Consider the following 12,911-nt stretch of genomic DNA (forward strand, 5'->3'; position numbering starts at 1 on the left):
TAGAGAATGAGAGTAAAATGAAATTGAAATTAAGTAGAAATCTATCTATCTATCTATATATATATATATATATATATATATATTTATTGCTTTGAGAATATGAAAACAAAGTTATTATATTCAACGTAATTCTAACTTAAAAACCACTAACAAATCATAAAGCTAAATTTTTTAAAATAACTAAGAATAAAAGAAAGATTTATGATATAATTTTTCAATGCAATGGTGATTATACTGAATGCCTACATAGGCTGACCTCCATCAGGATGAGCTCCTTCAATTGATCTTTTTAGGCCGAACTCCTTCACCTAGGGTCTTACAAGGTAGAGCTCCTTCAACGAGCTCTCATAACGGACTGATCATAGCATGGCTAGAACAACATGGCTGAGCAGGATTACAATATGGTTAAAGCATAATGGTCAACTAGTCTTAGCACAATCATAATCAAACATGGCGGATCAATCAGAGCATGGTCAGATTAACAATGATAATAAGAAATCAACATCTTAATATAGACTACGATGTGATTAGGCTGACAAAAAGATAAAAGCTCATCATAATTACTATATATAAATGTCTTATATATGACTTTAACATAACACACATTTTATGCAAATGACAGTTAGAAATGAATGCACATTATGTCAAAGTCATACCTTCTACCTTTATATACAATAGTTATGATGAATCTTTATTTATTTTATTGACCTAATTAGAGTCTAATCATACTTTATTTCCATTAAGAAATCGATTTGTTATTATCATTATTAATCTGACATCACTATGATCGGGTAAGTCATTTTGTGATTGGTCAACCATGCTATGATTGGTTGGCCGTGTTTAATCTATCAATGTAGAGTAGACAACCAAAAGAGCTTGGGTCGGGAGGAATATAGCCTTGGAGACAAGGAGGTCAGTTTGGAGAATGTCAACCCGGAGGAAGCCGATCATGAAGAGATTGGCCTAGAGCTCTATTATACAACCTTTGAGAGAGCTCAACTTGAATGAACACGGGCTTCAAAAGCTTAACTTGGATGAACTTGGCCTTTCGATAACTCGCTATATAGGCATACAGTACAAGTTTAAAACGAATAAACGAATAAACGCTTTTAAACAGCGAAGCCACCGACATCGTAAACCCAAACCACGAAAGGGGCCCCAAAGCAGCACTCGTAACGTCGTTCTATACCACTGGTCTGAGCACCACACCACCCACAATCCCAAGAGACTCCATCTTTTTCGCGCAGCAGACAAAAATCCTAGCCACCAACCTAAATCCTATCAACGAACAATTACGAAGAAAAAGAGACCAACAATTTCATCAACAATTTGTCGTTTTGTGCCACTTCATCCAACAATTACAAAATTAATATCCACGCCATTGGTGTTAACGTAGCATTTCTCCTAAAATATACATGGTCATCGGATTAGCCGTAGCCATAAGACAACATGCTGTTGGCTCAACCCATTTATTTCTCTCCCAACTTTCCCACTCTCACCAAGAAGACAAGTTTCAGAGCTTCACTTCAGCCCCACAACAATTTTCCTCCTCTCAGAGTTTCACCAATGCCAAAACCACTTGGTGTGAGAGCAAGAATCAAAACCCTGTCGGTTCCGTTTCAGAAAAAGAGTGCTGTCCAAATCTGCCATAGCTTGAAGAAAGAGAGCGAAGTTGGTGGGAATGATGGGAGAGACTGGACAACCTCCTTTTTGCTCTTTCTCCTGTGGGCAGCACTTATCTACTATGTCTTCTTTCTCTCCCCAAACCAGACCCCGGTATGTTCTTTACTGTTCTTTCCAATTTGAAATATGCTAATCATCATATATGCTGTATTTTCGAACCATGATTTTCGTATGGATGGGATACGATTGGATATTCGAATGTGTATTACTTGTGATTTGTTTATATCAGTTCATTTGAGAATAAAAAATAATTGTAGAGGAAATATAATCTCCACCACAACAACAAAACCTTCTAATATTATTTGAGAATCAGAATTATAGTTATTATCCACAAAATGATTTTTGCTAGAATCGTTGCAAAAATAAGGCTCATTGAGCTGAGGGAAACTATTGGCAGGTCTAAAGAGATTCAACAATGTCAGAGTCCCTCGTGGACTAAAATATGAAATCAATATACTGTGTAAGATCTTTAAAGATTCAATATACTCTTTGGTCCTCTTATAAGAGCACAAAAGTAGTCAATGGCGAACCTAGAGTCACTTTATGGTAGATAGTTTCACCTCATCATTTTTTTGAAATTATAATTACTGTATTAAACTTTTATTCTTTTACCGCCTTAAATTTATGTATTGACCCTGCATTTGAGTGAGAGACTCATATATTGATGTAAGAGTATGTGATTATACTTTATGCCCTCCATTGGTCCAGGGTCTTGGATTCATCACAGAAATTAGCCTTTGCAGTTTTTATCTTCCTATGCTTTTATTTTTTCCTTTCCTTTTGTCTTAACCTGTGAGATTTTACTTTCATTCAGTCAAGGGATACATATTTCCTGAAAAAGCTCCTGAATCTGAAAGGGGATGATGGTTTCAGAATGAATGAAGTGTTAGTATCATTGTGGTATATAATGGGCTTGTGGCCATTGGTATATAGCATGCTCTTGCTTCCTACAGGAAGAAGGTACTTCCCTTTGATCTATATATTTGTCCAACATAAATAATATGTTTCTTTTATCAGATTTCAAGCCACTCATAAACCTCTACCTTTTAGTTGAGTTGTGTTATGAAAATTTATAGTTCTAGGAATTGAGTATGACGTTGTACTAATTATGTGATTACTATTAGTAAGCACCACGTAGTACTAAATCATTCATGTATCATACTATTCAGTGTCCTTTGACCTTGAACACGAATTTTAAGCCTAATTCAATAGATGATACAAATTGCTGCCTACTTGAATCGTACTACAAAAATTGTGAACCATAAACATTGAATTAATTTGCAAATACATATTTTATTAAGCCCTGCCGGCCCCCTTGTGCCAGCATAAATACAATAATTTTGTGTTTTCTTATGTATATGTCCTATTTGACAATTCCTGAAGCTGATTTCATATCTTCCATTTGTTGTTCTACAGCTCAAAAAACAGTATTCCTGTATGGCCCTTCCTCATACTTTCATGTTTTGGAGGTGCATATGTACTTCTTCCTTATTTTGTACTTTGGAAACCGCCAGCACCTCCTGTTGAAGAAACTCAGCTTAAAACATGGCCCTTGAATTTTCTGGAATCAAAAGTAACTGCATTGGTAATGCTCATCTCAACCTCATCTTTCAAAGTTGTTCAAGTGAAATTATAGTATTCTGAACAATGATTCCATAGTTAGGTGATTTTACATGATCATAAGAAAAAACACCCCATTTGCAATCTCATGTTTATCTTTGGTGAAACACTTAAAATGCAGTGTACATTTGAGTTATAAAATGATTAAAAAATTCCATTGCAGAGGTTGCCTCATAGTGTTTTATATAAAAACATCATAGTTGTATGTCATTAACAAACACACAACCTGCTGTATACATTGGTGCAGTGAAAGAAAAATATTTGGAAGGTTTTCATATTCAACTGCTTTTACTCTTATGTTTGATGGAATTAATCTATTTTTTACTTTTTGGATTCCTCTTCCCATTCTTTTCATTCTTAAACTTACCTTATCAATAAAAGCAGCATATGATCATGATGAAACTGAACAACTATGATGGGTTGGAATAGTTTTCAAAAGGTGTTAATCCTCATTGAAAAACTTTCTCCCTAGGCATGCTTGTCAGCATGCCCCTATTATGAAAGATCCATGGGAATAGCCCTATGGACAAATGTATAGCATAATCTCAGTAGTCTCTTCTTTTTGATTTATTTTATTGAAGGATGTAACTTATCGTACTTGCACATCAGATATCACTTGTTGCAGGGGTAGCCATCATAATTTATGCTGGTTTAGCTGGACAAGATGTGTGGACAGAATTTTACCAGTATTTCAGGGAAAGCAAATTTGTAAGTTCATAATAAGCATTTTAACAAGTTGGCATGACTATTCATTGTATTCATTATATAAGCATTAGAAATGTCATAGACTTTTTCAATCTTGTTATCGTGATCTTTGCTAAATGAAATGCTAATGTAAATTCAACCATTGCTGGTCTACTAGGCCAAGTTCATGACTACATTAGAATGCAGTTCTTAGACTTCATGTTCATAATTTACACTGTCCATTTTTCATAAAATTGGAAATGTTAGGAGCTAAGGTTGAGTTTTCTTATTGCAGATTCATATTACCTCCATTGATTTTATTGTACTTTCCACATTTGCACCATTCTGGGTTTACAATGACATGACAGCACGAAAATGGTAATTTACATGCCATATAAGTTCTTTGTTCAATTTTTACATTCAGTTCCTAGTCCTAGTTATTTATTTCCTCCGTTCCATGATAACTGCGGTTTTAGTCATGTAAAAAAAAAAATTCCAAATTGACTGATGCTCTCACATTCCAATGAAGTATTAATTCTTTCTCTTCCTAGTTTATCCTCAAATTAATTACGCTTTTTTTCCCATTCAGAGCAATTTATTTATTGAAAAAGTGAGACTATTCTAGTTAAGTTATTTTAAAAAGTGTTACACTTATTATTCTTAATCTGTGTGAGAAGTGTTAACCTAGTTGAGATTAGAGTCGACACAATGATGTTTTAGTTATTGTGGAACGGAGGGAATAAAAGACAATGTAGCACATATTTTAACGCTAATCCAATTTGCAGGTTTGACAAAGGTTCTTGGCTTCTTCCCATATCATTGATACCATATTTAGGGCCTGGTTTATACCTTCTCCTGCGGCCATCATTATCAGCAGTGGCCATTTCGCAAACTCCTGTTGAACCAAAGTGAAATTACATGTGATGACTGCCAATAATACAAGTGCACACGTTCTATGCAACAAAACTTGATTTGGTTTCAAGTTTGGTTCAAGAAGATAATTTCATTCTACACAGTCCACAACAAACTTACATTTCCTACATTTTTATTATTAGATGGGATCCAATTTCAAAGAAAGAGCATTATTGTCTTTGTGACATCACTTAGCCAATCATAATCTTTGTACTCAGGTAACTCAAGGAAAAATTCCATTTTAAGGTCCTCCAAATTGATTATTTCAGCACTCTTTTTTTTTATCTTTTTTTTTTTTTTTTATTTCATTCCGTGTCTACAAATGATTGTTGCTAATTGTGGTGTCAATGAAGTTAGTATGACTATATCCATAGTTATATTTTCCCGCATATGACATACTCAATTAATTATCTTTTAAATCAATTACTATATTATAAATGATTACTGTATTGTATATTTAAATAACTAGTAATTATGTTACAAACCAAACAATATAGTGATAAAAAAGAACAGAGAAAATGAGGGCACTGTGATTTGTAAGTTATTTGCAATGCAAAGAAAACTACAATAGGAGGAAACCTCCAATTGCCTATAGCATAGCTCCTATAACAGAAATTCAGAGAATCGCATAATGCCTCTCCCCTTTTGCCTCATCAGACTAAGTAACAGAAACTACTCTCTCACCTCTAACAACCTCTCCACTTACTCATGCTACCTCAGCTTCCCCATTTCCCTTCTTTCTTTTGCGCACATAAACCTTCCATACCTTAGGTATCATATGCCCCTCATAGACCAATGGCTCTTTCATCCCATACACTTGTTGGGCACCAACTATGTCTCTCCCTTCAACAATAGGCTTGTCCTCATAACTGAGATTCGGAAATTGATTCCTAAGCACAATTTCATCCTCCTAGGTGGAATCTTCTGCAGACTTTCCAGCCCACTATATTAACCATTGATTTACTCTTTCTCCTTGTTTCATGATGTTGCAGCGAAAACAGCTAGCGGCTCAACTATTTCTAAATCTGCTGGCAATTCCACTTAAGACTTATAGTCTCCAATCGTTTTCTTAAGAAGTGACACATGGAACATTGAAGGTATCTTAGAGGTAGCAGGAAGTTTCAATGGATAAGCCACCATTCCTACATGCTCTAGCACATCGAAAGGTCCATAATATCGAGCGGACAACTTCAAATTGATACAGACTAATACTGAAGGCTGCCGGTGTGGTTTCAATTTCAAGAAAAACCATTCTCCCACTTGGAAGCAGCGTTCTTGACGATGCTTATCTGCTTGGGTTTTTATCCTATATTGGGCACAAGCAAGGTGGATCTTCTATTATCTAAGTGCTTTATCTCTGTCTAACAATTCCCTTTGGACAACCTGTACTCTGACTTCACCTTGAACCCATCTCACCATAATGGGGGCTTGCAAGCATACATAGCTTCAAAGGGGGTTGTGGTTGTGGACTCATGATAAGTGGTGTTATACCAATATTCAGCCCATTGAACCCATCCCTTTGGTTGGTCTGTAATGAAGCAACACAAATAGGTCTCTAAGCACCTATTCACTACCTCCGTTTGTTGGTCGGTTTGTTGATGATATGACGTGCTCATTTTTAACAATGTGCCTTGTAATCGAAAAAACTCTTTCCAAAAGAAGCTCAATAATAGAGGATCATGATCACTCACCACTGAACTAGGAACACCATGAAGCTGAACCACTTCTTTCACAAATATTTCTGCAATGCTCTTTGCAGTATAAGGGTGTTTCAGAGGAACAATATGACTATATTTAGTCAATCTATAACTATCACCAGAATAGCCTCGTACCCTTTTGATCATGGCAGCCTTGTGATAAAGTCTAAGGAGATATCTTCCCACACCTTTTTCGGAATAGGAAGAGGTTGCAAAAGACCTCTCGGTGCAGCAATGATGTATTTCTGGCATTGACAAGTGCCACAACTCTGAACATAGTCTTGTACAACTTTTTTCATACCTTTCCAATACACATTTGAGGCTATTCGTCTATATGTACGGTAAATGCCTGAGTGTCCTCCTTGAGGGGTCAAATGAAATTATGAGTAGTAGGGGAATCCAAGAGGAATCCTCATTCACCACCAATCTGTTTCCATAGAGCAACACTCCTTGCTTAGATGTGAACTTAGGATACTTATCTGATCCTTGCTGCAACGCTTCTATAACTTGTTGCCATTTCTTGTTTGTATGAACTTCAACTATTATCGCTTGACAATCCACCCATACTGGAAAATAAATCATAATCTGTAGCTCTATTCCTTCTTCATCCTGCCTCGATAAAGCGTCAACTCCTTTATTTTCCTTTTCCGGTTTATAGATAATTTCGAAACTATATCCCAACAACTTGGCCAATCGATTTTGCTTGCTACCACTCAATATCCACAAATGCAGGAGTTGTTTTAAACTTTTTGGTTCGTGTGTACTTTAAATTTCCTTATAATAAGGTATGGTAGCAAGTGTTGAATAGCCAAAGTTGTTGTCATAAACTCTTTCTCGTAGGCTGATTTGGCTAACTCCTAGTATGGATTCTTGAAACCAAGCCTTCCAAGCTAAAACTGAGCTCGCTTTCCGAGCATACTGACCTTTATTGCCGAGCTTGTTGAGTTTGCTTGCCAAGCTTTTTGTACCTTCTCTGTTACTAAACTTGACTCCACTTCTTAACAATGTTTGCCAACCGCGAACATGAATCATACACACACTTGCCACACACATTCTGGAAATCATCTTCTTTGAGCAAACACCAAACTATCTCCAAAGTTTCGAGTAAACACCACAACACAGAGTGACACCAACCTATCTATGAGGAAACACCAAAATGTAACTCCTCACCACCACTGTTTAACTAATGATATACACCAATACACCAACCAACTATTTAAAGGGGCATTGAAGGCATGAATTCAAGACTCACTTGTGTATGGTCAACAATTCAAAGTTATATAGTCATGTTTGAAGTCAGAAATCTTTCATGCATACTTTAGGAATTTCTCTGCTACATGTGAAAAATAACAGTGCATATAAAAAATTGTTGTGATCATAGATACGTGAAAAGAAAACAAACCAAAAACAATTGCGTAAAAACACAATAATCACTTTCAAATCTCTTCTTTGCAACAGATACGAAATTCACATTAATCTAGCAAATCCTCTCTTTCATCTTTTAAAAAAGAGCACAAAAAAAATCCTTCAAGTCATCGCTCTCTATTCTCCTTCAAAAGTAATTCATTCCAAAAGAGAGAATGGATTGTTTATGCAAACAGCCGACCCAGTAGCATTTTTAGTCTCATTTCGCGTGTGTTTTATGCTAATCCGTGCTTTTGTTGTAATGATTTATTATTATCAACTAATTGCTGATATATCTCGGTTGGACTAATGAAAAATGAAAAATATTTATGGAAACAAAAAAAATACATCAACACTTAATATATACCTAAAAAAAATAAAAAAATAAAAAAATAATAGACCTATAAGATATATAATGTAATTAGAAAATAACTAAAAAGAAAAACAAATATACTTTAAGTATAGGCAAAATTAGGATGCTGAATAGGTTTTTTCACAATTGCAGCTTTCACTATGTTTTGTTGTTGGATCTGTTACACCTCCCCCTTATTCGCGTATGCTTCTGATGTATATGACTCCATTTTGTTCACTTTTTCTTTAATGTCGTTAGTGAGTGTAACCTTTTCTTTACTTTTCCTTTTTTAGCACTATTAAAGTAATATATATACAATTTTAAAAAGGCTCCCACGGCCCTATATTTTAAAAGGAAAATGTTATTTGGACAACGAATTTTTGACACACATTTAACAACGCCACGTGTCAGCTGTGCATTGGATACAGAATTTGAAAATAAAACTGATAAAGAGTTACGGGACGAGGGGTATTTTGGGATTTCCAGAATAAAATTTAAAGATTTGGGTTTGGTGGTTTAGGGTGGGGAAAGACGTTCGTGCAACCCTTCGATCTTGTGTCTCGCTCTCTCGCTCTGTGGTCCGTCTTCGAAGCTTCCATCTTCGGTGTCGTTCTCTCCTTCTTCTTGAAAACGTGCGTTCAAACCTTCGATATTGTCTGTGGCTGTGTGTTCCATCTTGACCCTAGTACGTGCGTTGAACCCTTCCATCCTTTCTGTGGGTCTGTCGTCCACAGAGAAACCCTTCCATTTTGGCATTCGGAAAGCGGGTGTGGTTGTTTTGTTCTGCATTTCGCGTCTGGTGGAGGAGGCCGTGGAGCAGTGGTATCCGTTTTTATTGGTGTAAGTAAAAATGGGCGAGCCTTGACATTGTGTATTACAATGTGTTTTTGGTGTTTCATTAAGTTGAATGATATAACTGAGTGTAGAATGTTATCTTGTTAGGGCCGTTTCAATGGAAGGGAAAAAAGCAAATGTAAGAAAAATTTAAATTATGTGTTTTGGGCTTTATTTAATAATCGTATGAATTGTATTTAGTAATAAATTTTTATCATTTTTTTTTTGTAGTGGCGACTTCTTATCTCGATGGATTCATCGATCATTATTGAAATGAATCGTTTACTACGACAGTGTCATGTGGATCGGATTAGGATGACTCCATTTATGTGGTGTTTGAATATTCAAAGCCCTGTGGAGGTGAATTTGAAATTATTGAAGGTTATGGTTTGCAGGTGGGTTGGGCATGATAACAGTTTTAGAGTAAGTCAAAAGTTGGTGCCCTTTAGAGTTATTGATGTGTTCATGAGCATAGGTTTAGAAATAGGTGGTTTAGAGATTCCCTTTGATGAAGTAGTTGGTGGATTGGTGGGTGAAATGTTCAAATCAAAAACCATAAGTTTGAATGACTTGAGGGACATGTTTAATGTCATTGTTCATGATAAAAACATTGATGTTGATGTAGTGTGTAGGTTATATATATTAGTTTGTTTGGTTGTTTTCTATTTCCCTAGGAAATCAAGGCATGTTTGTAACATGCCTTTTGCAGTGTTAGATGACTTAGACAGTTTGTGTTTATATGATTGGTGCACCGGTGTACATAAACATATTGTAGAGAATTTAAATAAATGTAAGAAGAAAATTATGGGAGCAGGTATCCCCCAGTCAGTCACTCTTAGTGGCAATGTGGCAGTGTTGTAGGTAATATGATTTGTAGTTAACTATTTTGATGTAGTGCAGAACATTGTGAATTACGTTTGATGAAATGATTTGATGATATTGTAGGCTTGGGCGGTTGAAAGACTTTCTTTGCATGGTCATCCTTCGCACAGGTTTTTCCCGCGCATAATGCGATGGTTCCCGTATAAATCAAGGACCGAAAAAATAGAGCAGATTTTTATGACCGGAGATGTAAGTGTTTTGTTTTTCTTGATTTTGTATGTTAATATGGATTGTTTATTGTGTCTGAATTTGTTGTGTGATATTGGTGCAGTTAAATATGGAGTGGTATCTACGAAAGGAAGATCGTCATAGGCCGGAAATCCGTGTAGCTTTCAACATGGATGACGAAGGGATGAGTGAAGGATCCTTGGCTGAAGGATCCAAGGTTGAGAAAGATGATGATGATTATGATGACGGAAGCTCTGATGACGGGACATGGGAAGCAGGTGCCGAGGAGAGATTGAGGAAAAACAATGAAGATATCAGAGCATTGAATGCCAAGATTGGAGTTCTTACTAGGGAGTTATTTGAAATTTGTCAAACTCCAATCTTTACTGAAGCAGATGCATGTGGCACTGATGAAGAGGTTGGTGGTGGAGTTGATGAAGCACCTGAAGTTGGAGGTGAGGAGAAGCCTGAAGTTGGGGCAGACGAAGAGGCTGAAGTTCGTCGTGATTGTGGATTTGAAGAAGAAGGTGATGGTAATGCAGTTCATGACCCCCTAGGTGCATATACTGAAGCAAGAGGGGAGGATAAAACCGCACATGAAGAGGAGATAGTTTCAAGAACTGTTGATAACATTAATTTTATTGAAATCGATGATGATGGTGATCAAGAAGAATAGGAGGTTGTACCATTGGTTATACCCCCATTGTGCAGTTTTGTTGGTGATCCAAGCACCACTGTTGATGTACAGCAATTGTACACAGCAGTCAGCGTCAGAGAGATGACCGTATACAGGTATATGCTATGAATTGTAGTTGTGGTTGACAAATCTGTATTGTTTGTGATTGACTAATATTTGTATGTTTAGGGTTGTATGCGAGATAATTGGGCAAACCTTGAGCAACACCTCATTCTACACTTTGGGCCCGATAAAATACGTTGATAACATGGTTAGTATTGTCACATTTGTTGGTGTTTCATGTTTTAGTTTATGTTAGTCATGTGAAAATTATTTATTGTGTAGGTGGTGTTATTTGCTTGTACGATATTTATGTACTTTGAGAAAAGGTTGTGCGGTGTTGTTAAGAGGATTCATTTTAGTCCGTTATACTCGGTAAATAAAATTTGATATTGTATAATATATTTGATTGAAGAAAGTATTTTTGATTGATTTGTTATTGATGATTTTGAAATTGTCCACAGCACCATATTCTTACAGATTATAGGAAACGTCCACAAAATCTTCATGTATTCACGCTTCATAACTATAACAGTTATCTGCGTTCCGATCATTTTGGACTTGGAGACTTTGCCACAGCGGACTTTGTGAGTAACCTTTAATTTGCAAATTTGGTCGACTTTTGGTTGTAAATGTGTTACTGAAATTGTTTATATTGTTTGTAGTTGTTTCTGCCATTTGTGCACGATGATCATTGGTGGTATTATTCAGTGAAATTGAGGTCATTGGAGATTTTTGTGATTGACTCATTGGGTAAAGGGATCAAAGACCGCAAAAGGATAGACACAGCTGTTGTAAGATTCAACATCTTTCATTGTTGATGACCGTGTGATTATTACATAACCCTGTATTGTTGAAGTATTTATTGTATTTGTTAACTGGTAGGCTGAAAATATGGCACGGTTTTTTTGCATCTTGATGAATACACCGGAAGGTAGTATTGGTCCTTTGACTGTTAAACAAGCAAATATCCCATCCCAACCAAACTTGTAAGTTTCTTCAACTGTATTGCCGGATTATATTGTGTTGTGATGTATATGGGGAAAAGTAATTTGATGTTGTGGGTATATTATTTCAGACATGATTGTGGAGTCATAATGTTGAAAGCAATGGAAATCTGGGATGGAGACAAAAAATACGACGGGAAAAGCATGCCTCAATATACAACTGTAAGTTGGAACTGTGTGTTTGATAATATTCTTGTATGTGCGGGTTTGTAATGTGGAAAATGTTGGTTTCAGGAGGAGCTGCTTGGGATTAGAAAGAAATATGTGTGTGACTGGATCCTGGACAACGAGAACATAACAAGAATGGAAGCCCTACAGCTATACGGCATTGTTTAGGATTGCTAAGAAATGATAAAATTTGCCATGTATAAGATGTTCAAATACGAACGTAATGTTATTTGATAATGTACAGTTTGTGTTTGTAATAAGATGAGTGGTTGGATTTCGAAATGAATTGTTTTAACTTTGTGTTTGTGTTTGTTATAATGACAAAATAAGTGATTGAAAAATGAACGCAGCATTATAATAAAAATTTCAAAAGTACGAGACCATTTTCAGTAAAATTAATGGTAATTAGTGGGAAGGAGTTGATCAAGTTCTGAGTGGGGAGATAGGTGTTGGTGATTGATGTGAACGCAAGAAGTGTGGAGTGACCCGTGATGAGTAGGGGGATGAAGTAGTGCAAGGGATGAGTGAGGGTGTTGAAAAAAGGGTCTCGTAATCGTTTACAGCATCCCTGTAAACGATTACCTGAGACAAAACTGGATTTTGTACAGAAAGACCAACACAGGTACTCAGTCAGGTGAACTGGGGTCACCAATGGCCAAAAATCTGACTTTTAGTCAGTTCTGCACTTGTCTGAGGGTGGTCCAGGTGTTTCAGTCGTGGGAGAGGGTGGTTGGTGATGTGATGTGAGTCCAGGGAGTGTGGGG

The 12,911-nt window shown here is 36.3% G+C and overlaps 3 protein-coding genes across 4 annotated transcripts; all 3 read left to right on the top strand.

Annotated features, from left to right (window-relative positions):
- Nucleotides 1–879: 879 nt before the first annotated feature.
- Nucleotides 880–7,179, top strand: LOC108338896 (uncharacterized). 2 transcript variants are annotated; one of them, XR_001833080.2, is made up of 7 exons: nucleotides 880–1,776; nucleotides 2,498–2,643; nucleotides 3,100–3,268; nucleotides 3,913–4,011; nucleotides 4,283–4,365; nucleotides 4,773–5,117; nucleotides 5,892–7,179. XR_001833080.2 is itself a non-coding variant. In XM_017575962.2 (6 exons), the coding sequence occupies exons 1-6, from the start codon at nucleotides 1,450–1,452 to the stop codon at nucleotides 4,897–4,899; spliced, it is 951 nt and encodes a 316-aa protein (XP_017431451.1). In that variant the 5' UTR covers nucleotides 880–1,449; the 3' UTR covers nucleotides 4,900–5,181. The 2 variants fall into 2 exon arrangements, 1 of the variants encoding a protein (XP_017431451.1); XM_017575962.2 differs by lacking the exon at nucleotides 5,892–7,179 and having other exon boundaries at nucleotides 4,773–5,181.
- A 2,256-nt stretch (nucleotides 7,180–9,435) lies between these two features.
- On the top strand, nucleotides 9,436–11,176 carry LOC128196604 (uncharacterized). Its single transcript, XM_052878085.1, has 3 exons — nucleotides 9,436–9,807; nucleotides 10,340–11,028; nucleotides 11,102–11,176. Exons 1-2 carry the CDS (start codon nucleotides 9,436–9,438, stop codon nucleotides 10,910–10,912), a joined length of 945 nt encoding a protein of 314 aa, XP_052734045.1. The 3' UTR covers nucleotides 10,913–11,028; nucleotides 11,102–11,176.
- LOC128196605 (uncharacterized) lies at nucleotides 11,015–12,315 on the top strand. The gene is made up of 8 exons (XM_052878086.1): nucleotides 11,015–11,028; nucleotides 11,102–11,183; nucleotides 11,258–11,347; nucleotides 11,437–11,559; nucleotides 11,638–11,766; nucleotides 11,858–11,961; nucleotides 12,051–12,141; nucleotides 12,214–12,315. The coding sequence occupies exons 1-8, from the start codon at nucleotides 11,015–11,017 to the stop codon at nucleotides 12,313–12,315; spliced, it is 735 nt and encodes a 244-aa protein (XP_052734046.1).
- The last annotated feature ends 596 nt before the right edge of the window (nucleotides 12,316–12,911 follow it).

The sequence above is a fragment of the Vigna angularis genome, chromosome 5 (assembly GCF_016808095.1).
Source record: "Vigna angularis cultivar LongXiaoDou No.4 chromosome 5, ASM1680809v1, whole genome shotgun sequence".
NCBI classification, from domain to species: domain Eukaryota; kingdom Viridiplantae; phylum Streptophyta; class Magnoliopsida; order Fabales; family Fabaceae; genus Vigna; species Vigna angularis.

What these genes read in the sequence shown, in the direction of transcription:
- LOC108338896 (XM_017575962.2), top strand. Translation starts at nt 1,450, where the DNA reads ATGCTGTTGGCTCAACCCATTTATTTCTCTCCCAACTTTCCCACTCTC. An exon ending in AATCAAAAGTAACTGCATTG is followed by an intron (nt 3,269 to 3,912) that starts GTAATGCTCATC and finishes CTTGCACATCAG; the next exon opens with ATATCACTTGTTGCAGGGGT. An exon ending in GACATGACAGCACGAAAATG is followed by an intron (nt 4,366 to 4,772) that starts GTAATTTACATG and finishes TCCAATTTGCAG; the next exon opens with GTTTGACAAAGGTTCTTGGC.
- LOC128196604 (XM_052878085.1), top strand. Translation starts at nt 9,436, where the DNA reads ATGGATTCATCGATCATTATTGAAATGAATCGTTTACTACGACAGTGT. An exon ending in ATAAAAACATTGATGTTGAT is followed by an intron (nt 9,808 to 10,339) that starts GTAGTGTGTAGG and finishes ATATTGGTGCAG; the next exon opens with TTAAATATGGAGTGGTATCT.
- LOC128196605 (XM_052878086.1), top strand. An exon ending in ATTTTAGTCCGTTATACTCG is followed by an intron (nt 11,348 to 11,436) that starts GTAAATAAAATT and finishes AATTGTCCACAG; the next exon opens with CACCATATTCTTACAGATTA. An exon ending in AAAGGATAGACACAGCTGTT is followed by an intron (nt 11,767 to 11,857) that starts GTAAGATTCAAC and finishes GTTAACTGGTAG; the next exon opens with GCTGAAAATATGGCACGGTT.